The following is a 25,144-nucleotide window of genomic DNA, read 5'->3' as shown; positions in this document are numbered from 1 at the left end:
TGTTGAAGTGGGAAGGACTTCCAGAGGCTTCAGGGGTAATCTCTCTGGACCCCAGGGATGAGAAGCCCCTTCATGCCTGGAGGCCGGTTGGGAGGCCCTGATCTGCCCTTTGATGGCACAGTCCTTTGATGGTTCCCCTGGGAGGAGTCCCCAGCCTGGTGCCACCTTCAGGTGCTGGTCACTAACGGAGCCCCTTTCCTTCCCCCCACACCCCCGCAGTGGCGTGTTTGTGAAACTGCGGGACCGTCACCGCCACCCTGAGTGTTACGTGTGCACCGACTGTGGCACCAACCTGAAACAGAAGGGCCATTTCTTTGTGGAGGATCAGATCTACTGTGAAAAGCACGCCCGGGAGCGGGTCATTCCACCCGAGGGCTACGACGTGGTCACTGTGTTTCCCAAGTGAGCCGGCAGCTTGGCACCAAACGTTTCTCCTACGAGTCCCTGGTGGCGTCTTGTTCTCTGAAAGCTGGGGCCTCTATCTTCTTGAAAGTGCTCGTTTACTTCAGTTTGATTTCTGCTCATTAAATGTCACATCCCCTCTGCTAACTGACTCACACTGGCTGTGTGATGCCCGCCTTTATAATTAACAGAAGATGGTTCTGCTCAGTGTCCCCTTGCCAGCGGCACTGTGTCTCCTCTTCACCTCCATTCATCTCTGCTGCAAATGGACATCTGCCAAAGTTGAACCAGCTGAATTTAGTATGTCTGACAATGATTTCATATTTACTCAATAAATTAATAGACTCCAAGGCAGTGTGATGTCTCTTTCATCATGTGACATGGATCCTATTTCCTGTTTCAAGCCAGATGAGATTTCTAAGGCCTCTCCTCTTGATTTGAGGTTCCCAATCCTCTGAGATTTGCAGACCTTCTCGTCCGGGTGTGAGAAAACTGGTATCTGAACCAGCTTTGGTCTTATATTTATTTGAAGCTTACTCCAAATTATCTTTCTCTGATGCTAATAAAAGCTAGTTATGGAGTGTCCTTGTGGCACAGTGGGTTAAGGATTTGGTATTGGCCACTGCAGCGGCTCGGGTCCCTGCCGTGGCTCTGCTTTGATCCCTGGCCTGGAAACTTCTGCATGCTGTGGACATGGCCACCCAATAGAAAAAGATAGGTTTTTTTTTTTTTTTTTGGTCTTTTTTTCTTAGGGCCGCACACACAGCATATGGAGGTTCCCAAGCGAGGGATCAATTCGGAGCTGTAGCCACTGGCCTATGCCACAGCCACAGCAATGTAGGATCCGAGCTGCATCTGCAAACTACACCACAGCTCAGGGCAATGCCAGATCCTTAACCACTGAGTAAGGCCAGAGATTGAACCCATGTCCTCATGGGTGCTAGTTTGGTTCTTTAACCACTGAGCCACGACAGGAACTGCCAGGATAGTTATGTTATAATGAAATGCTGTTTTTGCATCTGGCTGTTTTGGGACTTATCTGAGGAAGTGAATCCTTTTCAGATAATAGATGGGTAGCTTTATGAGTTGGCCTTAAAATTCTCCCTAGTAAGTTCTTCCCCAGGCTGGTTTGCTGCCATTACAACCCCTCTCCTTTGTGATGGGAAATAACACAGGAACATAGTCAGCAGCCCTAAACCTGCAGTTTGCTCAGGGAAATGGCAAATGCTTTCTCCTCACAGAAGAAACGGGGAACCCTGGCCTTGAAGGGGCCTTGGGTAAGAGATCTGAAGTCACCACAGGTCATATGTTGGTGCCTAACCACTAATGGAGTCTTTTGCTCAAACAGTGGCACCCCAGTCACTCTAGAGACAGACGGGTCTCTTCATCAACTCTTCTTCCTCCAAAAGATCAAATCAGCTACCCTTAACCAAGGTTCACCACATAGGTAATAGCTAATACCCTTCATTGAGGAAAGGACTGGCTTGTCAGTGTTGAGTGGTAAGGATTCTAGTTAGATGGCAACGCTAGGATTTCACACTGCAGATCCCTGAAACTTGGACATGCCACAGCCAGTTTAGACCCAAGCACTTCTAATCTGCCAAACCTGAAGCAAAACATTCAGACAGAAACTTACCTTCATATGAAAGCTCTTGGTTTTCTTTCTTTCTTTCTTTCTTTTTTTTTTTTCAATTCATTAATCTTTAAACTCTTAAGTTTATAAAAGGCAAGGTGGCTAAAGCTTCACAGTTTGGGCAAATCAACATAAAACGAAAGCTCTCTGAACCACAGCAATTTTTTTCCCCTGATACATTTACAAATACGGTAACAACTGTGATTGGCATTTATTGATTGGAAGGGGATGAATGGGTAATAAATTCTTAGAACTTTCTCCAGCCCCTTTCCTCAGATAATGTGCTAAATGTCTTTTCTCGTTCAACAACAGTATTACTGCTGAGGAATGGGTCTTACATAGAGGGTGCCTCCCTTCCAGGGAAGTCCAGATACCAGGGTGTCAAGTTACTACTAAGGCTGTTACCCACAGCCTCCGAGGTAATCCATTTCCTAACTGAATGAAACAGGATATCAGTCAGCACTACAATCCTAAGTGCCAGTTGTGTTTTGTAGCCAAGAACTCCTCTTTTCCTCCAGCCTTTGGTTTATAAAATTATTTCCTGCCAAGAGCAGATTAAGATTTGGCTCATTTCTTTTTTTCTTTGCTTTCTTTTTTTTTTTTTTTTTTTTTTTTTTGGTATTTTTGCCATTCCCTGGGCCGCTCTTGCAGCATATGGAGGTTCCCAGGCTAGGGGTCAGATCAGAGCCATAGCTGCTGGCCACAGCCACAGCCACAGCCACGCTGGATCCTTAACTCACTGAGCAAGGCCAGGGATCGAACCTGCAACTTCATGGTTCCTATTCGGATTCCTTAACCACTGAGCCACGAAGGGAACTCCAGATTTGGCTCATTTCTTGTGCTTCATGGCTACCATAGTTATCTGATTTTATGTTTTTGTCATGCTTACTCTAAAATGAAGGCAAAATGGAAGGAATGAGCTGACCTGCATCATTCTTTAATGGCTAAACTTTTGGACAACTTCCTGAAGAGGAAAAGACAGCCAGAATTACAGACTTTGATGCAGTGATTCCCTTTGATTTGGAATGCTCTTCTTCCACTTCTTGATTTAGTTAGCGTCAGTAGTCTTTCAGGATAAAGCCCCAGTGTCACTCTTCTAGACAGGCACCTCTAATGGCCCACCCTCCCTAGGGTCAGCTATGCTTCTGTATCCAGGCCATACCTGGAACACAGTGCATAAGACACTAAGCATAGGCTCCTGAAAGGAATGAGGCCCCCCTAAGTTAAGATTCTTATCTGAGAAAGATACACATCTGAGGAAGAATTTCAAGGACCTCAGATTCTTGCATCTTCCCATTCATAGGTAAGCACCAAAATCATTAACTCAGTATTTTTTGTGGGTTTTTTTTTTATACTAAGTAATTTTTTTTTACCAAGATACATGCTTGACTACATGTATTTCCCAACCAAAAGATTCATATATATTTATATATGCTCCTCCCCTGCCTCTATGGAGAAGTTTCTCAGAGCTGTCTGAGAGGCTGTCTTCCAGGTTACAGTTCTCAATAAGACACTGAATAACACCCAACTCACAGCTCTTATGTTGTGTTTTATTTTTTTTTTCAATTGACAACTTTTAGAAACCTTAATTTCTAGTGAAAATGAAGAAGTAAGCAATTATGAACTTTTACGTTAACATTCTGTGGAATGGCAAACATTTCTAAAAAAACAAGTGGTTGCTTATAGAAAATGTTTCCCATGTAGCACCAGACATGTTGGCTAATGGTCCTAAATAGCTTTAGTTTTTCTGAAAAAAGAAGCCTATGTTCAGTAAATAATGTTTCAATATCTTATTTTGAATGCTCTAGATAGTCAATAAAGGTTTATCATTTAATTTAGCAAATTTTTTTTCTTTTTTTGCTTTTTTAGGGCTGCACTTGTAGCATATGGAGGTTCCCAGGCTACGGGTCTAATTGGAGCTACAGCTGCTGGCCTAAACCACAGCCACAGCAATGCCAGATCCGAGCCATGTCTGGAACCTACACCACAGCTCATGGCAACACTGGATCCTTAACCCACTGAGCAAGGCCAGGTTTTGAATCCGAAACCTCATGGTTCCTAGTTAGATTCGTTTCTGCTGCACCACGATGGAAACTCCGAAATTCATATTTTAAGGCAAGACAACAAAAATTTAAACATAATTTTTTTTTTCTGCCCATGTGGGCTTCCTGCTTTCCCCTTAGGGTGCACTGTAGCTCTATATCATGCATCAATCAGACTTCCTCAATGGCAGAAATACCTGCTCAACCATAAAGATCAGTTTTTCTTCTGTTGGCACCAGCCATGTAACCCTCCTTAGAAGATGTGTGCCTTTCTCAATCCTGTAAGGACCCAGGATGACCCACCACTCACCTCATACGTGCAAATCCCTTTGGTGAACTTTATGTCCTGTGCCAACCTATCATTCCCCTTAAAGATAGTGATTGGTATAGAACAGACTGGGTCAGACAATCTGGGAAAATGCTAGGCAGCACCTAATGGAAGTTATCAGGTTAAATTCGTATTTATGATCTTATTAATGTCACTAGCTACATGACTTGTATTCTGCCTTATTATTATTATTTGGCCACACTTGCAGCATGTGAAATTTCCTGGGCCAAGGATCGAACCCACGCTGCGGCGTCTATCCAGGCCACTGCAGTGACAATGCCAGATCCTTAAACCTCTGCATCAACAGGGAACTCCTCTTCAGCCTTATTTTATAAGATTATTGTTCCTTGCATTACCCAATGTGTGACTGAGCCTCTGATAAAAATAATGATGACTAGGTGACCTGAAATGATTGACCAATATATCGTCCTATTAGATCAATGATTGTAACAATGTAACTCTAGATATGAGAAGAAGCAACACAGGGGAATCATTTCCTGGACCATCACAGACCAGTAAGACAGTAAGTCTACAGGTTTTGCTTACTGTTAATAGGGCCTCGTCGGTCTAGTAATAGCAAGGTGAGTAGCCTATCAATGCCCTCACCTGACCTAGGAATAAGAATTCCTAGTGTCTTGGGACAAATTAGTCATGAAATGCCTCCCAAATTTTGGTAGAAATTAAGACCCAAAGAGAGGGGATTGTAAAATAAAGAATGTTTCCCACTGTCCAGTTTTACAAATCAAGCCACTAGTTACTGCAGTCACTGACATACAGTATATTCTGAAAGGAATTCAGGGTAGAGATTAGGATAAGGCCCTCTGTGCTCTGGGGAAACTGCTAGAATCCGCCCTCAGATAGATATTTCCCTGAGAAAATCTTACGAACTCAGTTTCTTAACATCTTCTCATTCTTAGGAAAGTATTAAATCCCTTGACCAAGGTACCCATTTCTTGTGAATAGCAGTAAACTGCTACCAAGATGTGTGCTTGATTAGACATACTCCTTTGCCAAAATCATTGCTGTACTGGCTTCTCCCCTTACACTTTGCAAAAGTCCTCAGACACTTCCTGAAAGTCTGTCTCCTGGGTTATAATCCTCAGGTTTGCTTGAATAAAATTTTAAATTTCTTTCTTAGATTCACTATTGATGTTTTTTCCATCAATATTCTGAAAAAGTTTCAAGTTACTAAAAAGGTTTGGAGAATTTTTTTTTTTTTAATTTTTTTAAGGGCCACAACCCAGAGGCATATGGAAGTTCCCAGGGCCAAGGAAGGACTCTCAGCTGCACCTGTGACAATGCCCGATCCTTTAACCTACTCTAGGGAACTTAAAACATAATTATTCTTAAAGAGTTCACCTAAAAACTCTCATCCCATTTACGTTGATTTAATGACTTGCTCCCAACAATTATGTTTAGGTTACCCATGAAAACTTCGTGAAACGTTAGACATAGTCAACCATCATCCCAAGCTGTTTACTTGCTGACAAATTTAGTAGAGAGAACATGAACTTATTTGACTAGCAAGCTCAGGTAGAATAAAAGCTTTATTTTTTAATGTCGATAACGCTAAAGACATGTCAATATAAATGAATAACTTTAAATTTGCTTTTATTTACTAGAGATAAATCTTAGATAATGTGAACAATGGATTAGTTTTTACTTCATAATATTTCATTCATAAGTGCTTACTTTTAAGCTATTTAATGAGAGCTCTATCAGATTTTGGATAAGCGAGTCTTTCTAGCAGTTTGTACTTTTAAAAAGGACTCCCCCCTTTTATTTTTATTTTTTAGGTTTCAGGTTCTACTTGATTGAGTTAACTAGGCTCCGTCTCAGGTCATTGGGGGTTCTGATCTGCAGAGATTTGCAAGACAAACACAGTTACTTTTAATTCCCCAAAGAACTGAGCTGCCACCAAAAGGATATCAAAAGACTGATCTGCACAACTACATTTTCTTTAATTTGCTTCTTTAGGTCAGCAGGAAGATTTCTGACTAAGGCAGAAATTGAAAGATTTCTATATTCTAGAAGTTCAGGGTTCAGTGTAGCATGGCTTCAAAAAGTTTGCACAAGGCATTCAACGAAGGCCTTCTTGGAGTTCCCATCGTGGAACAGTGGAAACGAATCCGACTAGGAACCATGAGGTTGCAGGTTTGATCCCTAGCCTCGCTCAGTGGGTTAAGGATCCCATGAGCTGTGGTGTAGGTTGTAGATTTGGCTCGGATCTGGCAGCGTGAGGCAGTGGGTTTGGGCTGTGGAGTAGGCCGGCAGTTGTAGCTCTGATTAGACCCCTAGCCTGAGAACCTCCATATGCCGCAGGTGCAGCCCTAAAAAGCAAAAAAAAAAAAAAAAAAAGGAATCTTCAAAGCAACACTCTTCACCTGAGGATGTGGCAGTGGTTTATAAAATACTGAAAAACTGAAAAAGATTATTACTCAGGTTGGTGCTGGGTCATTTCCAAAGTGCCAAGAGATACACAATCTTCAACTCTGTGGCTAACTGAGCTTTGACATTCTTATACTGTGGCTTTAAGATATTGCTCAGGAGTTTGGCGCAGTGGTTAACGAATCTGACTAGGAACCATGAGGTTGCGGGTTCCGTCTCTGGCCTTGCTCAATGGGTTAAGGATCTGGCTGGCGTTGCCTTGAGCTGTGGTGTAGGTTGCAGATGCGGCTCAGATCCTGCATTGCTGTGGCTCTGGCGTAGGCTGGCGGCTACAGCTCCAATTAGACCTCTAGCCAGGGAACCTCCATATGCCGCAAAGGCAAAAAGACAAAAATAAAAAAAATAAATAAAACATTGCTCAGAGCAAGTAATTATTTAGGCCAGGGGAACTTTACAGAATACTAACCAGCTTCCCTGAAGTGACATGACCCACCAGGAGAAACATTTGGCCTTCATTCCATTCCTTCCCTGTTACTGAAAAGTGTGTTCTGTTAGCAAAGCTGGTCTTACTTTTCAGGTAGCATGAATTAAAAGCAAGAGCTTGGCTGTATATTCAGTTAAGTTCCCAAGTGCTCAGCTCCAGTTATCTAATATTCTTAAAAGGATTCTTGAATCAAGCCTTGTCCAATAAGAGATTTAACAGTACTTGGGGACTGCATATGTCCCATTTCTCCTCATATCAGTGTAACAAATTGCTACAGGTCTTTACCAAAATTTGTAGCAGTGTTTTGGAAATGAATTATTTTGCATTACCAAAAGTATTCATACAAGAGGTCACATTTGCATATAACTAGGAGAGTTATCGCCAAATCACGTGTACTGCAGTGATTTGGGGAACACAACGAAATATCCATCATTGTTCTTATCATTTTCTCTCAAAACACCATCTACACCATCCATTAAGTTGATCAGTTCATCTTCCCTCCTTGGTGGTGTCTCTTCATTTCCTTTCTCCTCATGGACATGAGCGATGGCTGTGGAGAGTTCTAGACCACCAAGCAAATGATGATTGCTGTCATAATTGCATTTTGAAATAGTGGAGCTGCAGTTCTTGTAGGAACAGCTCAACCTCTGGTTTGTCAGTGCCACCTTCTGGATGCTCCGTGATATGCTCTTGATCCTGCATTGTGTTCTTATCCAGACCCACGCTGCAGGATGGGATAAGCTGGCTCCTGCCACCTTGGCCCTGGCATTGCAAGGCCCAGAGCAGGCTGTAAGGGAAGGTGGTTCTAAGCAGCAGTAGAGATCTCAGTGGTCACCGGTATGTCTTTAAGGTAAACCTAGTTCAGCACAGAGAAAAGCTCTCATGGTTAATTTTAAGCTCTTCGTTATCGAATTAGTCAGCTGTCTCATGCCAGCGTCCTAGCTTGGGCAGAGACCTCTTGCCTCCACCAGGAAGGTTCTTTTTCTCATCATGTTCACACAACTGATAAGGAAATTGATGCTGAGACTGGAACAGTACAAGCTTTATTGTGCTAATAAAGCTAGTGGACAAAGAACTGCTCAACCCAATTTCGGCAGAGACAACTTTTATCTAGGAGGGTTGAAGTAGAAGGGAGGGGATTGAAAGGACTGGGAGAAAGATCCCATAACTTATCTGACTGGAAATGAAGCAATGCTAGTTTTCAGTTCTGGTGTGGTCTGTTCCGGTTGTTGTCATGGCAACTGTCCGCCTCTCCGCGCTGGTGGGCGTGTCTTTCAGCTGATGAGGGTATAAATAAGGTTGGAGGGCTGGTGGAAATCGAGTTTTTCTCCATTTTGTGCTTTGTCGGTTCTAACTGGTGCTGTTTTTCTTCCTCTTTTGTAGCTTCCTCCTGAAACTTAATAGGAATACTTGGTTTCGATTCCAGAAGGAGGTAGGGGTAAGCTTCTGGGGCAACAGCCTTGCGAACAGTTTCATTCTCAGCTGAAAGCCATTGTTAAAGACTCTCTAAGGCCTGAAGATGGAGAGCACCCGGAGCACTCCTCGAGAAGGGACACGGGGACTGTGTGTCTGAGCTGGTACCTCAGATGCAGGTGCTAGCCGTGCCCGGCAGAAGCAGCCGGTCAGCCCGACCCAGCGCCATGTTCACCAATCTGGACACCGGTGAGTGAACTGAATGCGTTTTCACAATCAGGCACAGGGGGATGTTTTCATACAGAATAATGTGTGTTAGCTACCTGTGAATATTTTATGTGTAAGTTATTGGAATGACATTATCACATCTCTATAGAGCATAAAACAAGCATATACACAAGATACACTTACCACTTAATAAGATTGTACCTATATGACCAGACATAATTTGTTTCTGCATCCATGCCTGTGATGAATTCCTACCATCAGACCAATTATAGTGCTTTTTAATGGATTTAATTGTCTAGGTTCCTATTAGTTGCAAACCTTATCAAGTGTGCTTTCTCTTTAAATGGTTATTAATAGCAATCTGAAAAAGAATAGATGTTTGTGTATGTATAACTGAATCACTTTGTTGTGCAGCAAAGATTATCACAATATTGTAAATTAACTACAATAAAAATTTAAAAAATGAAAAAGGATATTAACAACATAAATTTCTTTTTCTTTAATAAATACCAGGTATAAATGTATATATTTAGCAATCATAGCTTTCCCTTTGTCCATGGTCAGTACTTTGGCTCTAGTCTCAGGATTTCTTCTTTTTTTTTTCTTTTAGGGCCACACCTGTATCATATGGAAATTCCTGGGCTAGGGATCAAATCTGAGCTACAGCTGCTGGCCTCACCAGAGCCATAGCAACACTGGATCCGAGTTGCACCTGCAACCTACAACTGTAGCTTGCAGCAACAATGTATCCTTAACCCATGCAGCTAGGCCAGGGTTTGAACCTGCATCCTCATGGATACTATGTCGGGTCCTTAACCTGCTGAGCCACAAGGGGACTCCATGATTGCTTCTCTTAAATTCATATTGAATAATGGGTTAAAACTTAAGTGGTAATACCAGCTCTAATGACTCACATGGTGCTTGCCCAGGCAAGGACCTGGACTTCACCCACACAATGACTCTGATTGTTGTCTTGCATTCCAAATTGTCCCTTCCCTTTTTTGGGCTCATTTTCAATTTGAACAAATTAAGAGATAGTGAAAATCAATTATTAACCTGATTTACATAATAGTCATATTTTACAAGTGCACCACTCCAAAAAACCTTTCAAAAAGAAGTATATTTGATGTACAATATTATGTAAGTTACAACTGTACTCATTTATGGTTATTATAAAATATTGGCTATATTCCCTGTGCCATACAGTGTATCCTTGTAGCTTATTTTATTTTATTTATTTATTTGTTTTTTTTTTTTGGCTGCGGTGGGCAGTGGCTTGACGTGGGATCTCAGTTTCCAGACCAGGGATTGAACCTGGGATGCAGCTGTGCACCAAGCCCTAACCACTAGATCACCAGGGAACTCCTGCTTGTAGCTTATATTATACATAATAGATGGTACAACTTAATCCCCTACCGCTAAATTGCCTCTCCCCTCTTCCCTCCCCCCACTGGTAACAGTTTGTTCTCTGTATCCCAAAAAACTTTCCTTATTCTTTATAAGTTGATATAAAAAGAGGAATTGAGCTGAATTATGGTCAAATTTTAAAACATATGAATTCGTACTGGCTCTGCATGGTAATAACTTAAAATTCCACAAGATGGCGAGTGTTCCTCTCTGAAAGCAGAACTGAGTGGATCTTACTGGAAGGATGCTTTGCTTTTTGTTTCATTGAAACAAGGAAACCAGAACTTTTCCTCCCCTTCCTTTCCTTACTTTTATTTGTAGTTTGAAAAACAAAATATCTTATTGCACTTTTTAAATATAAAAATGAAAATAACAATAAACCTGCTTTTAGTAATTTCTACTCATTCTTCCTAGTTTTTCTTCTAGAGTGTATGGACAGCTTTTACTTATCTGCAATCTTTCAGATTATCTGGCTTGATCTTCTCTTTCTCTCTTTACTCTTCTCTCTACACCCACACTCAGTTATTTCAACTCCTCAGCATATAGAAGGGCTTCACATTTTTTTTTTCTTTTAGAGTATAGTTGATTTATAGTGTTTGCCAATTTCTGCTGTACAGCGAAGTGACCCAGTCATACATAAACATACGCTCCCTTTCTTAGATTGTGGTCTATCCCAAGAGAGTAGCTATAGTTCCCTGTGCTGTACAGTGGGACCTCATTGCTTATCCATTCTAAATGTAGTGGTTTGCTTCTACTAACCCCAGATTCCCAGTCCATCCCACTCTTTCCCCTCTTCCCCCCTTGGCAACCACAAGTTTGTTCTTCATGTCTGTGAGTCTGTTTCTTTTCTGTAGATAGGTTCATTTTGCTGTATTTTAGAGTCCACATATAAGTGATATGGAGTTCCCGTCGTGGCGCAGTGGTTAACGAATCTGACTAGGAACCATGAGGTTGTGGGTTCGATCCCTGGCCTTGCTCAGTGGGTTAATGATATGGTGTTGCCGTGAGCTGTGGTGTAGGTTTCAGACGCGGCTGGGATCCAGCGTTGCTGTGGCTCTGACGTAGCTGGTGGCTACAGCTCCGATTCGACCCCTAGCCTGGGAACCTCCATATGCCACGAGAGCGGCCCAAGAAAATGGCAAAAAGACGAAAAAAAAAAAAAGTGATATCATAGGGTATTTGTCTTTCTCTTTATGACTTACTTCACTTAGTATGAGAATCTCTAGTTCCATTCATGTTGCTGCAAATGACATTATTTTGTTCTTTTTTATAGCCGAGTAGTACTACATTGTGTATATGTACTACATCTTCTTAATCCATTCATCTGTCGCTGGACATTTGGGTTGTTTCCATGTCTTGGCTATTGTGAATAGTGCTGCAGTGAACACAGGAATGCATGTATCTTTTTCAAGGAAAGTTTTATCTGGATATATGCCCAGGAGTGGGATTGTTGGATCATATGGTAGTTCTATATTTAGTTTTCTGAGGTACCTCCATACTATTTTCCATAGTGGTTATACCAATTTACATTCCCACCAACAGTGTAGGAGGGTTTCCTTTTCTCCACACCATCTCCAGCATTTGTTTGTAGACTTACTGAAGATAGCCATTCTGACAGGTGGGAGGTGGTACCTCATTGTAGATTTGTTTTGCATTTCTCTAATAATCAGTGATGCTGAGCATTTTTTTCTTGTGCCTGGTGGCCGTCTGTATGTCTTCTTTGGAGAAATGAATATTTAGGTCTTCTGTCCATTTTTTGATTGGGCTGTTTTTTGTTATTGTTGAGTTGTATGAGCTGTTTGTATATTTTGAGGATTAAGCCCTTGTTGGTTGCAACTATTTTCTCCCCTTCTGTAAGCTGTCTTTTTTTTTTTTCAATGGTTTTGGTTTCCTTTGTTGTGCAAAATCTATAAGTTTGATTAGGTCCCATTTGTTTATTTTTATTTTTGTTTCTGTTGCCTTGGGAGACTGATCTAAGAAAACATTTGTAAGGTTGATGTCAGAGAATGTTTTACCTATGTTCTCTTCTAGGAGTTTTATGGTGTCTTGTCTTATGTTTAAGTCTTTAAGCCATTTTGAGTTTATTTTTGTGCATGGTGTGAAGGTGTGTTCTAATTTTATTGATTTACATGCAGCTGTCCAAACTGCCCAGCACCACTGGATGAAGAGACTGTCTTTTTTCCCCATTCTGTATTCTTGACTCTGTTGCCAAAGATTAATTGACTGTGTCTAGGTTTATTTCTGGGCTATCTCTTCTGTTCCATTGGTCTGTATGTCTGTTTTCGTACCAGTACAACACTGTCTTCATTACTGTAGCTTTGTAACATTGTCTGAAGTCTGGGAGAGTAATGCCTCCTGCTTCCCTCTGCCCACCCCAGGACTCCTTTGGCAATTCTGAATCTTTGGTGTTTCCATATAAATTTTTGGATTATTTCTTCTAGTTATGTGAAAAATGTCATGGGTAATTTGATAGGGATTTCATTAAATCTATAGATTGCTTTGGACAGTTTGGCCATTTAAACAATATTAATTCTTCAACTCCAGGAGCATGGAACCTCTTTCCAGCTCTTTGAATCTTCTTTAATTTCTTTGATTAATTTTTTTCTTTTTTTTTTTTTTAGGGCTGCACCTGTGGCATATGAAAGTTCCCAGACTAGAAGTTGAACTGGAGCTGCAGCTGCCAGCCTACACCACAGCCACAGCTATGGGGAATCTGAGCTACATCTGTGACCTACACCATAGCTCATGGCAACACCAAATCATTTACCCACAGAGTGAGGCCAGGGATCAAACCCATGTCCTTGTAGATACTAGTTGGGTTCTTTACCACTGAGCCGCAATGGGAACTCCCTTGATAATGTTTTATAGTTTTCAGCATATAAGTCATCTCCTTGGTCAGGTTTATTCCTAGTTATTTAATTTTGGGGGGTGCAATTTTAAAAAGTATTTAAAAAATTCCTAATATTTCACTGTTAGTACATAGAAATGCAATTGATTTCTGAATGTTAATATGTATCCTACTTTTGAACAGTTCGAGTAGTTTTTGTATGGAGTTCTTAGGATTTGCTATATACAGTATCATATCATCTGCACAAAGTGATAATTTTACCTCTTCTCTTCCAATTTGGATATCTTTTATTTCTTTTGTTTGTTTGATTGCTGTGTCTAGGGCTTTCGATCCTATGTTGAATAAAAGTGGTGAGAGTGGGCATCCTTGTCTTGTTCCAGACTTTAGCAGGAAGGCTTTCAGCTTTTCTCTGTTAAATATTACATTGGCTGTGAGTTTATCATAAATAGCTTTTATTATGCTGAGATATATTTCCTCTATACCCACTTTGGTAAGAATTTTTAATCATGAATAGATGTTGGATTTTGTCAAATGCTTTTTCTGCATCTGTGGAGATGATCATGTGGCTTTTAATTTTTCTTTTGTTTATGTGTGTATGATGTTTATTGATTTGTGTATGTTGAACTATCCTTGTGAATTTGGGATATATCCCACTTGGCTGTGGTATATGATCTTTTTTATGTGCTGTTGGGATTGGTTGGCTAAATTTTGTTGAGAATTTTTGCATCTATATTCATCAAAGATATTGGCCTATAATTGTCTGGTTTTGGAGTCTGGTTTTGGTATTAGGGTGATGGTGGCTTCATAGAAGGTCTTTGGGAGTGTTCTCTCTTCAATCTTTTGGAAAGGATCCGTATAAGTACTTTTTATGTTTGGTAGTATTTGCCTGTGAAGCCATTGGGTCCTGGACTTTTGTTTGTAGGGAAAGTTTTTCTTTTCTTTTCCTTTTTTTTTTTTTTTTTCTTTTTACGGCCACACCTGTGGCATATGAAAGTTTCTGGGCTAGGAGTTGAAGCAGAGCTTCAGACTCTGGTCCACACCGCAGCCACAGCAATATTAGATCCAAGCGGTATTTGGGACTCACACCACAGCCTGTGGTAATGCCAGATCCTTAATCAATCAAGCAAGGCCAGGGATTGAATCTGCATCCTCACAGACGTTATATCAGATTCTTAATCCACTGAGCCACAACAGGAACTCTGAGAGTAATTTTATTACATATTCAATTTTGTTTCTGGTGATTGGTCTGTTCAAATTATTTCTTCTTGATTCAGTTTTGGTGGGCTGTATGGTTCTAGAAATTTGTCCATTTCTTCTAGGTTGTCAAGTTTGTTGACATGTAATTGTTCATAGTAGTCTCTTAGTTTTTTTTTTTTTTTTTTGTGCTTTTGCAGTGTCTGTTGAGATTGCTTGTTTTTCATTTCTTATTTTGTTTATTTGGGTTCTCTTTCTCTTCTTAGTGAGTCTGGCCAGTGGTTTGTCAGTTTTGTTTACCCTTTCAAATAACCAGCTCTTGGTTTGATATTGGTTTTTTCCTATTTTTAAAAAATCTCTATTTTATTGATTTCCTCTCTCATGATTTCCTTCCCTCTGCTGACTTTAGGCTTTGTTTGTTCTTTGTTTTCAAATTCTTTTAGGTGGTAGGTTAGGTTGTTGATTTGAAGTTTTTTTTTTTTTTTTTTTTGAGGAAGGTCTGTATGCCTATGAACTTCCCTCTAAGAGCTGCTTTTGCAGCATCTCATAGATTTTGTATGGTTATGTTTTCATTGTCATTTGTCTCAAGGTATTTTTAAATTTTTTGATTTCCTTGTTGACCCATTGGTTTTTTACTAGCATGATTTTTGGTCTCCATGTAGTCAGTTTTTTCTAATTTTTTTTTTCCTCTGTGGTTGATTTCTAGTTTCCTGCTATTTGTGGTGAGAGAAGACGCTTGAAATAATTTCTATACTCTTAGATTTTTTTTGAGGTTAGTTTTGTAATCCAGTATGTGGTCAATCATAGAATATGTGAATATATATTCTGGTTTTTGTGGATGTAATGTCCTGAAAACATCAATTAAATCTAATTCTTATACTCTGTCATTTAGGATCTCTGTTGCCTTGTTGATTTTTCTTGTCTAGAGGATCTGTCCATTGATGTAAGTAGGGTATTAAAGTCTCCTAGTATTATGGCATTCCCATCAATTTCTCCTTTTATGTCTATTAGTACTTGTTATATATAATTGGGTGCTCTTATATTAGGGGTGTATATACTGATGAGTGTAATATCCTCTTCTTGAATTGATCCTTTTATTATTAAATAGTGTCCTTCTTTGTCTTTCTTTATGGCCTTTGTTTTAAAGCCTATTTTGTGTGACTCCCTCTTTCGACATTTCTATTCACATAAAATATCTTTTTCCATCCTCTCACTTTGAATTTGTTTGTTTTCCTTTGCCATAAAGTGAGTGTCTTATAGGCAGCATAGTGTAGGCTCTTGTTTTTTTAATCCAGTCTACACTCTGTCTTTCAATTGGAGCCTTCAGTCCATTGACATTTAGGGTAATTATTGATAAATATGTGTTGCCATTTTAAACCTTGCTTTCCAGTTGAGTCTGTATTTCTCCTTTGTTCCTTTCTTTTTTTGGCTGGGTGATTTCCTTTTATTATATGCTTGTGTCCTCTTCTTTTTAGTTTTTGTGATTGTATTGTCTGGTTTTGATTTGTGGTTGCCCTGTTTTTCAAGTATGTTAACCCCTTCCTATATCTGCTTGCTTTAGCCTGATAGTCATATTAGCTCAAACACCTAAAAAAAAGTCTAGATTTTCTTACTCTCCTTCCCCACATTTTATGATTTTGATATCCTTTTTTTACATCTTCATGTTTATCTTTTTGCTGTTCCTTGTATTTATCATCGATTTTCAAATAGCTTTTTCCCCCATTTTTGATCTGTATACTGGCTTATTTAAGCGATTACTTTCCACTTGTGATTTCATCCTTCCTATATCTTCTCTCTCCTTTTCTGTTTAGAGGAGACCTCTCAGTACTTCTTTTAGAATGCGTTTAGTTTTGCTGTATTCTTTTGGTTTTTGTTTGTTGGAGAAATTCTCTATTTCTCCTTCTACTTTAAATGATGATCTTGCTGGGTAGAGTATTCTAGGCTACAAATGTTTTGCTTTTAGAACTTTGAATGTATTTTTCCACTCTCTTCTGGTCTGTAGCATTTCTGTAGAGAAATCCTTATGGGGTGTCCCTTGTAATTAACTTTTCTCTTGTTCCCTTTAGAATCCTCCCCGTACCTTTAACTTTTGCCATTTTCATTATACTGTGTCTCGGTGTAGGTCTCTTTGGGTCCAACTTGTTTGAGACCCTCTGTGCTCCCCATGTCTTGATATCAGTATCCTTTAGATTTGGTGAGTTTTCACTCATTATTTCTTCAAATATATTTTCAATCCCCTTTTTCTTCTCCTTTTGGAATCCCTATTATGTGTAGACTGGCCTACTTTACATTTATCCTGTAAATCTCTTATATTGCTTTTATTTTTCTTTATTTGTTTTTTTGGTCTGCTGTCCTGATTGGGTGATTTATATTATTCTACCTTCCAAGTCATTTATTTGTTCCTCTGCTTCATCCATTCTTTCAATAACTTTAACTCAGTTTTTGTCTCTACATATGAATTTTATAATTTTTCTTGACTCCTTCTTTTAGTTTTTCTTGACTTCTTCATCTAGTTCCTTTCTAAAGTAATCTGTGGGAGTTCCCATCATGGCTCAGCGGAAATGAATCTGACTAGTATCCATGAGGACACAGGTTTGATCTCTGGCCACTCTCAGTGAGTTAAGGATCTGGCATTGTCATGAGTTCTGGCGTAGGTCACAGACACAGCTCAGGTCTGGTGTTGCTGTGACTGTGGTGTAGCCAGCAACTGCAGCTCTGATTCAACCCCTAGCCTGGGAACCTCCATATTCTGTGGGTGTGGATCTAAAAAGACAAAAACAAATAAATAAATAATCTGCAATACTGTTGATATCTGTTCTTAATTCCTTCAGTATTTTCATTACCTCTTTTTTTTTTTGGTCACTTGTCTTTTTAGGGCCACACCTGCAGCATATGGAGGTTCCTAGGCTAGGGGTCGAGTCAGAGCTATACTTGCCAACCTACACCACAGCCACGGCAATACAGGATCTGAGCCCCTTCTGCAACCTACACCACAGCTTATGGCAATGCTGGATCTTAACCCACTGAGTGGGGCCAGGGATTGAAACTGTGTCCTCATGGATACTAGTCGGGATGGTTAACCTCTGAGCCACAACAGGAACTTCTCATTACCTCCTTTTTGAATTCAGTGTCTATTATACTGCAGAGGTCTGTTTCATTGCTTGTTCCTTCAGGAGAATTCTGTTCTTTTAACTGGGAATGGTTCCTGTGCTTCTTTATTTTGCTTATATTTTTATTGTTCTGTGAGTTTAGGGATAGCAATTATTTACTGTAGTCTTGGAGTGCTCTTTATATGTGGGAGTGTCCCTGGGTAGCTTGTGATGGCTTACTACTTTGTTGGTGTGAAGGCTGCTTTTGGTTTGGATGCTTGTCTCTTTTCTCAGTGTGTGCAGGCTGTTATCCCCTTGATGGGGGTGTGCCAGTACAGCCTGCAAGTGCTTCCAGAGAGGTGGGGAAAATAGGTGGCACTTGGTTGCCTGGTCCTTGCCAGTGGCGAGGACCCACAGGGAGGTGGGGTGCAGTCTGCTCCTGGTTGTAGGACTCTCGGCAGTGGCAGTGACCCTTCAGGAGGTGGGGCAGTGCCCATAGCTTTTGGCAGTGGCAGTGGTGGGGTGTGTGCATTCCCAGCGGGGTGAGGGCAATGGGTGGCACTTAGTTGTAGGACCCTCCATGGTGGTGACCCCTGAGGTGACTGGGGCCACAGTTGGTGCCTGTTCATAGGACCTTTTGTGGTGGTAGGCTGTGCCTACCTTAGGAGTCTGAGATGGCTGTGGCTGTTTGTACCAGCCCCCATAGCCAACATGTGTGCAGAGAAAGATGTTCCTATGGTGGTCCCACCTTCCTCTTCTCACCCTCCCCAACAGTGGTGCTTTGCTTCTTCTGTGGGCCCAGGCTTCCTCCTTCCCTCACTTGGTTGTGGTACTCCACTCCCCAACCCATGGTGCACCACTCCCTAACCCCCTCAGGATGTTTCCACACAGCTAACCCTAGTCCTCTCCCCAGAACTGACCTCTGAAGCCTGAATCTAAGTGCCTAGCCCCTGCCTGTCTCAGGCGTGGTATCCCAGTGGTTTGTGTGGCTCTCTCTCTGCTTTCCCCTTCTCATTCTGGCTGCCGTGCTTTTATCTGAGGCTTTGAGGCTACCCCTTTATCCCAGCTGATCTCTGTCAGTTTGGATCTCCCTGCATCCCAGGGTGCAGATTCCTTTCCTCTTTGACAGCTCCCTCTCAGAAGTGCTGGTCTCATCCTGATTCCTTTTTTTCTCTTCTCTCTCTCTCTCTCTTTTTTTTTCCTTCTTTTCTACCCAGTTAGGTGGAGGGTTTCTTGCCCTTTTTGGAGGTTTGAGGTATTCTGCCAGTGTTCAGCAGGTGTTCTGTGCAAATTGTTGTACATGTAGATAGTCTTTTTGGATGTGTTTATGGAAGAAGGTGAGCACCACATCTTATTCCTCTGCCATCTTGATCCCTTCCCTGAATTACAAATTTTTAATTTTATTATATAGAAATTCAAGCAAGAACAAGGATGTGATAAAGGAATGTGATTACAGATGATATTTGAGGGAAATTATCCAGGAGTTCTTTAAAGTGCTTTGGAATACAGCAAGGATGGAATTCAAAGGATGTTGGAGATCTCCATTTTCTAGGCTTAGCATTTTGAGGATCTAGGTAATCATAATAGTCATGGAAATGCAGAGAAGTTTGGTGATAGAGGAGCCAAAATTACATGAAAATTGTCTGCTTTGGCATTCTCATGGATCTAGCAAAATAATCAGTTGGGAAGGTTCAAAGAGGCCAAAGGAGAAGATATATTTTTAAAAGAAGGAATCAAATCAGGTTTAATTTGGAAGGTGGACAGTTGGTGGTCTCTGGATTGATTAAGAGGATTTCCTTGTCAGCCCTAACTAAAGAGAGTAGTTTATTTTTTTTATTTTTTTATTTTTATTTATTTTTTGTCTTTTTGCTATTTCTTGGGCCGCTCCCGTGGCATATGGAGGTTCCCAGGCTAGGGGTCTAATCGGAGCTGTAGTCACCAGCCTATGCCAGAGCCACAGCAACGCGGGATCCGAGCTGCGTCTGCAACCTACACCACAGCTCACGGCAATGCCAGATTGTTAACCCACTGAGCAAGGGCAGGGACTGAACCCGCAACCTCATGGTTCCTAGTCGGGTTCATTAACCACTGTGCCACGACGGGAACTCCAAGAGAGTAGTTTAATAGGAGGCAGATGATAGGGAAATTTCAGCAATCAGAGAAGATGTTCTATTTGAGAAGCTAAGCAGAGGTGGGAAAGATCTGGATGATAAATTTATTTATTTACATTTTTTTTTTTTGGGCTGCAACCATGGCATGAGGAAATTCCCAGGCCAGAGATCGAATATGAGTCACAGCAGTGACCTGTGCCACACTGCAGCAACATCAGATCCTTAACCCACTGTGCCACAGTGGGAATTCCTGGATGATAGATTTAAATGGTGGTTGGCTCAATTGGAAAAATTGTGTGGGAAAGGAATAAAGATACTTATAAAGAAGTAAGTGTGGGTACAAAGTTTCCACTAAAATGGGAGAGGCAAAATTCAAGAACACATGGAAAAGAGCTAATTCTAGAGGGCAAAATGATATTTTTTCCTCTGAAGTTACAATTACTTTAAACAACTACTTTCTGTGTTACAATGAGTGTGAATGGAGGAATTGATTAGTAGACAGAGCTTAGAACCCCAAGTGGGTAGAGTCTAGGAGGTCAGGAGGAGTGAAATTCACAGAATTTTCTGTGGCGTTTTATCTGAACCCTTGGTTTCTTGTGGTCTGGATGAGGTGCAGTGATTTTGGTCAAACATGTGGTTTGGGGAATTGTAGGGAGAAAAAAATTTCCAGTGTCCACTTTCTCCACCCTTAAGGAATGATTCTTAACCCTTTAGAGGTCATAGTTCATTCTGGGAATCTTCCCAGAAAGTATAGCCACCTTCCCAGAAAAGTTTACTTGTATGCAGCATTTACTCTTTTTACACATTTTGAGGGGTGCCATGGATGCTGTAAAGCCTCTTCCTTATCACAGGGTATCTGAATTACTGGTGGCTGTCTCCCTAATACTTTTTATATATTTACATTTTATATTTAAGCATTTCATTATTCAAGGCAACGCTATTTTATTTTAATGATAGCTTAATTTTGATAAGCCAGGTGTAAGAAACCACTGAATCTCATAAGATACTTGAGTAGATGGTTGTATTCAAGGGGATCTTGGACTGTTGTTTTCTCTACATTGGGCCATATGTTGAGCAATTATTTTGTCAAATAATCACATCTAATCACTCCCAGGGAAAACACAATCAGTGCTAAAAAATTTACCAGTGAGAACATGATAACGATTGTATCTGACTTGTCTGATATAAGTGCTGAGATACAATAAATCCCACCCTGAGATATGAACTTTTTCTTCTGTTGAAACATCCTAAGAGCATGGGTTTGATATTGAGAAGGAGAAATTTTAGAATAGAATTATAGAAGTTGGAAAGATATGAATAGTCCTTACCTTAATTCTTTTTCTTACAAAGGTTTCACAGTTATTTAAATTTATGTACCCGTGGCTGTCTTCTGTTCAAATTTAGTGGCAGGACTGGAGAGAGGATATAACACAAAAGGGAAAATGACAGGGAAAACTCAAGGACATGGTAGAGAGTAGGAGATGTAATAATTCTCCCAACTGTTTTGTAGCATCTCAGTTTCGTGGGAACGATGATGCAGTCATATCCAGCTTGAGTTGTCTGAGGTGTGAGTATTTTTTGTTTTTTTTGGTGTATTAGCAGCATGTAGAAGGTCCTGGGCCAGGGATGGAACCCATACCACAGCATGTGCCACCAGGAAACTCCCAGTAATTTTTTTTTCTTAAGAGGTGGCCACTTTGTTGACCAGTGTGCATTCTTTCAGAATTCATTTTTCACAGTGAGAATGTTCAGGGTAGTGTCTAGTATTGGAGCTGGGAAGACGGATACTCTACTCTTTATCAATGGAGAATGAAATAAGTTCTGGAATTTTGTGTAAAGTGGTCTCAGATTTTTTTTTTTCTTTTGCAGTCTGAGAAGCACTCTAAAAAGTCACATTCAGGAGAAGGGAATTGCTATGAGTGGGATGTAACTAAAGAAAATGTACTACTCAGAGTTCCTATTGTAGCTCAGCAGTTAACGAAACCAACTAGCATTCATGAGGACGTGGATTCAATCCCTGGCCTCGCTCAGTGGGTTAAGGATCTGGCATTGTGGTGAGCTGTGGTGTAGGTCTCAGATGTGGCTCGGATCCAGAGTTGCTGTGGCTGTGGTGTAGGCCTGTGGCTACAGCTCCAATTGCACCCCAGCCTGGGAACTTCCATATGCCGCAAGCGTGGCCCTAAAAAGACAAAAAGACCAAAAAAAAAAAAAAAAGGAGAAAGAAAGAAAATGTACTACTCAAGAAAGCAGTGTCCAAAAAAATAAACACAGCATAAGAATGTCTGTTTGAGTAAATATTTTAATAATTTACAAGTAACATTTATAAAAGTTCATTTTTGAGGGAATTTTGGTGGAATATGACAGACTGAATGTTGCATACACTTTCCTGGCTCCTTCAAAACTACACTAAAATGACAAACAAGCCCATTTTCTAAGAAAGGACTTAGAAGGATTTGCCAATAAAAACGTTATTTCTTTTTGTGGAAGTCAGATGAGCAGATGGAGGAGTGGTAACTAATTTAGCAAAGTGAAGGAAGTTACAACTCACATAGCTCAAGAGGGCGTTTACCAGTAGGAAAGAAGTCAAATTACTTGCACAGAATCCTTGAAAGCCTCAGTACCTGGAAGTACCAGCTCTCAAAGAAGACAGAGCATAGATGAAGCAAAAAAGAGAGTACAGGATATTGAAATTCTCTGTCACAAGTGTTCCATTACTAATCCATTCTAAATGTAATAGTTTGCATCAACCAACCCCAAACTCCCCATCCAGTCTCCTTCTCTCCTCCCTTCCCCTGGCAAACACAAGTCTGCTCTCCATGTCCATGAACTGTTTCTGTTTTATAGATAGGATCATTTGAGCCATAGATTCTACACATAAGTAATATCAAATGGTATCTATCTTTCTCTGATTTACTTCACATATTATGATGAGTCTCTAGTTGCATCCATGTTGCTGCAATTGGCATTATTTTGTCTTTTTTTTTTTTTTTTTTTTTTTTTTTTAGGGCCACAACTTCAGCATATGGAAGTTTTGTGGCTAGGGGTCTAATTGGAGTTGTAGCTGCCAGCCTATGCCACAGCCACAGCAATGCGGGATCTGAGCTGCATCTGTGATCTACACCACAACTCATGGCAATGCTGGATCCTTAACCCACTGGGTGAGGCCAGAGATTGAACTTGCATCTTCATGGATACTAGTTGGGTTTCTTACTGCTGAGCCATGATGGGAATGCCTATATTGTCCTTTTTTAATGGCTGAATAGTATTCCATTGTATAAATGTACCACATCTTCTTAATCCATTCATCTGTCAATGGACATTTGGGTTGTTTCTGTCTTGGCTATTATGAATAGTGCTGCAGTGAACATAGGGGTGCATGTATCTCTTTCATTGAAATCTTTATCTGGATATATGCCCAGGAGTGGGATTGCTAGATCATATGGTAGTTCTATATTCAGTTTACTGAGGTATCTCCATACTGTTTTCCATAGTGGCTATACCAGTTTATATTCCTACCAAAAGTGTAGGAAGTTTCCTTTTTCTGCACACCCTCTCCAGCATTTGTTATTTATAGACTTACTAACGATGGCCATTCTGACCATTGTGAGTGGTACCTCAGTGTAGTTTTGATTTGGGTTTCTCTAATGATTAGTGATGTTGAGCATCTTTTCATGGGCCTATTGGCCATCTCTATGTCTTCTTTGGAGAAATGTCTATTTAGGTCTTCTGCCCATTTTTCAATTGGGTTTTTATTCTGTTGAGTTGTATGAGTTGTTTGTGTATTTTGGATATTAAGCCTGTGTCAGTTACATCATTTGTAACTATTTTCTCCATCTTGTAGGGTTTTTTAAATGGTTTTTCATTGCTGTGCAAAAACTTGTAGGTTTGATAAGGTCCCATTGGTTTATTTTTGTTTTTATTTCTATTGCCTTGGGAGACTGGCCTAAGGAAACATTTGTATGGTTGATGTCAGAGAATGTTTTGCCTATGTTCTTTTCTAGAAGTTTTATGGTGTCTTATGTTTAAATCTTTAAACCATTTTGAGTTTATTTTTGTGCATGGCATGAAGATGTGTTTTAGTTTCATTGACTTACATGCAGCTGTCCAGTTTTCCCAGCACCACTGGCTGAAGAGACTGTCTTTTTCCCCATTTTATATTCTTGCCTCCTTTGTTGCAGATAAATTGACCATAACTGTCTGGGTTTATTTCTGAGTTCTCCATTTTTTTCCCATTGATCTGCATGTCTGTTTTTGTACCAGAACAACACTCTCTTGATTACTGTAGCTTTGTAATATTGTCTGAGGTCTGGGAGAGTTATGCTTCCTGCTTGGTTTTTTTTTCCCTCAGGATTCTTTTGGCAATGTTGGGTCTTTTGTTGTTCTATATAAATGTTTGGATTGTTTGTTATAGTGCTGTGAAAAATGTCCTGGGTCATTTGATAGGGATTGCATTGAATCTGTAGATTGCTTTGGGTACTATGGCCATTTTTACAATATTGATTTTCCCAATCCAGGAACATGGAATATCTTTCCATTTCTTTACATCTTCTTTGATTTCTTTGATTAAAGTTTTATAGTTCTCGGCATATAGGTCCTTTACCTCCTTGGTCAGGTGTATTCCGAGGTATTTGATTTTGTGAGGTACAATTTTAAAAGGTATCATACTTTTGTATTCCTTTTCTAATATTTCATTGCATGTATACAGAAATGCAACTGACTTCTGAATGTTAATCTTATATCCTGCTACTTTGCTGAATTTATGAATCAGTTCAAGTAGTTTTGGGGTTGAGTCCTTAGGGTTTTCTATGTATAGTATCATGTCCTCTGCATACAGTGACAGTTTGATCTCTTCTCTTCCTGTATGGATGCCTTTTATTTCTTTTGTTTGTCTAATTGCTGTGGCTAGGACTTCCAAAACGATGTTGAAGAGCAGTGGTGAGAGTGGGCCTGTCTTGTTCCAGATTTGAGTGAGCCTGTCTTGTTCCAGATTTGAGTGAGAAGGCTTTCAGTTTTTCCCCATTGAGGATTATATTTGCTGTGGGTTTCTCATAAATGGCTTTGATTATATTCAGGAATGTTCCCACTATACCCGCTTTGGCGAGGGTCTTGATCATGAATGGATGTTGGACTTTGTCAAATGCTTTTTCTGCATCTATTGAGATGATCATATGATTTTTGACTTTTCTTTTGTTAATGTGGTGTATGATGCTGATTGATTTGCGTATGTTGAACCATCCTTGTGAACCTGGGATGAACCCAACCTGGTCATGGTGTATAATTTTTTTGGTATGTTGGATTCGGTTAGCTAAGAGTTTGTTGAGAACTTTTGCATCTATATTCATCAATGATATTGGGCGATAGTTTTCTTTTTTGGTGGTATCTCTGTCTGGTTTTGGAATGAGGGTGATGGTGGCCTCATAGAATGTCTTTGGGAGTATTCCTTCTTCAACCTTTTGAAAGAGTTTAAGGAGGATGGGCACCAATTCCTCTTTATATGTTTGATAGAATTCACCTGTGAAGCCATCTGGTCCTGGACTTTTATTTGTAGGGAGTGATTTTATGACCTCTTCAATTTCA

General features: G+C 40.2%; 1 protein-coding gene and 2 pseudogenes across 2 annotated transcripts in view; 2 read left to right on the top strand and 1 right to left on the bottom strand.

Moving 5' to 3' along the window:
- Positions 1-568, top strand: part of PDLIM1 (PDZ and LIM domain 1) — a 49,287-nt gene extending 48,719 nt beyond the window's left edge. The window contains 1 exon segment of the mRNA NM_001315778.1: positions 220-568. Coding sequence (NP_001302707.1) covers positions 220-406 — 187 coding nt within the window. The 3' untranslated portion in view covers positions 407-568.
- On the bottom strand, positions 7,156-8,114 carry LOC110256858 (annotated as a pseudogene).
- The window catches only part of CYP2C91 (cytochrome P450 2C21 pseudogene), a 39,595-nt pseudogene continuing 23,047 nt past the window's right edge, over positions 8,597-25,144 (top strand). The window contains exon 1 of the transcript NR_132429.1: positions 8,597-8,939. The product of NR_132429.1 is annotated as a cytochrome P450 2C21 pseudogene (transcript). The remainder of the gene's footprint in view (positions 8,940-25,144) is intronic.

The sequence above is a fragment of the Sus scrofa genome, chromosome 14 (genome assembly GCF_000003025.6).
Source record: "Sus scrofa isolate TJ Tabasco breed Duroc chromosome 14, Sscrofa11.1, whole genome shotgun sequence".
Taxonomy (NCBI): domain Eukaryota; kingdom Metazoa; phylum Chordata; class Mammalia; order Artiodactyla; family Suidae; genus Sus; species Sus scrofa.
This window is presented reverse-complemented; position numbering and strand designations above follow the sequence as displayed.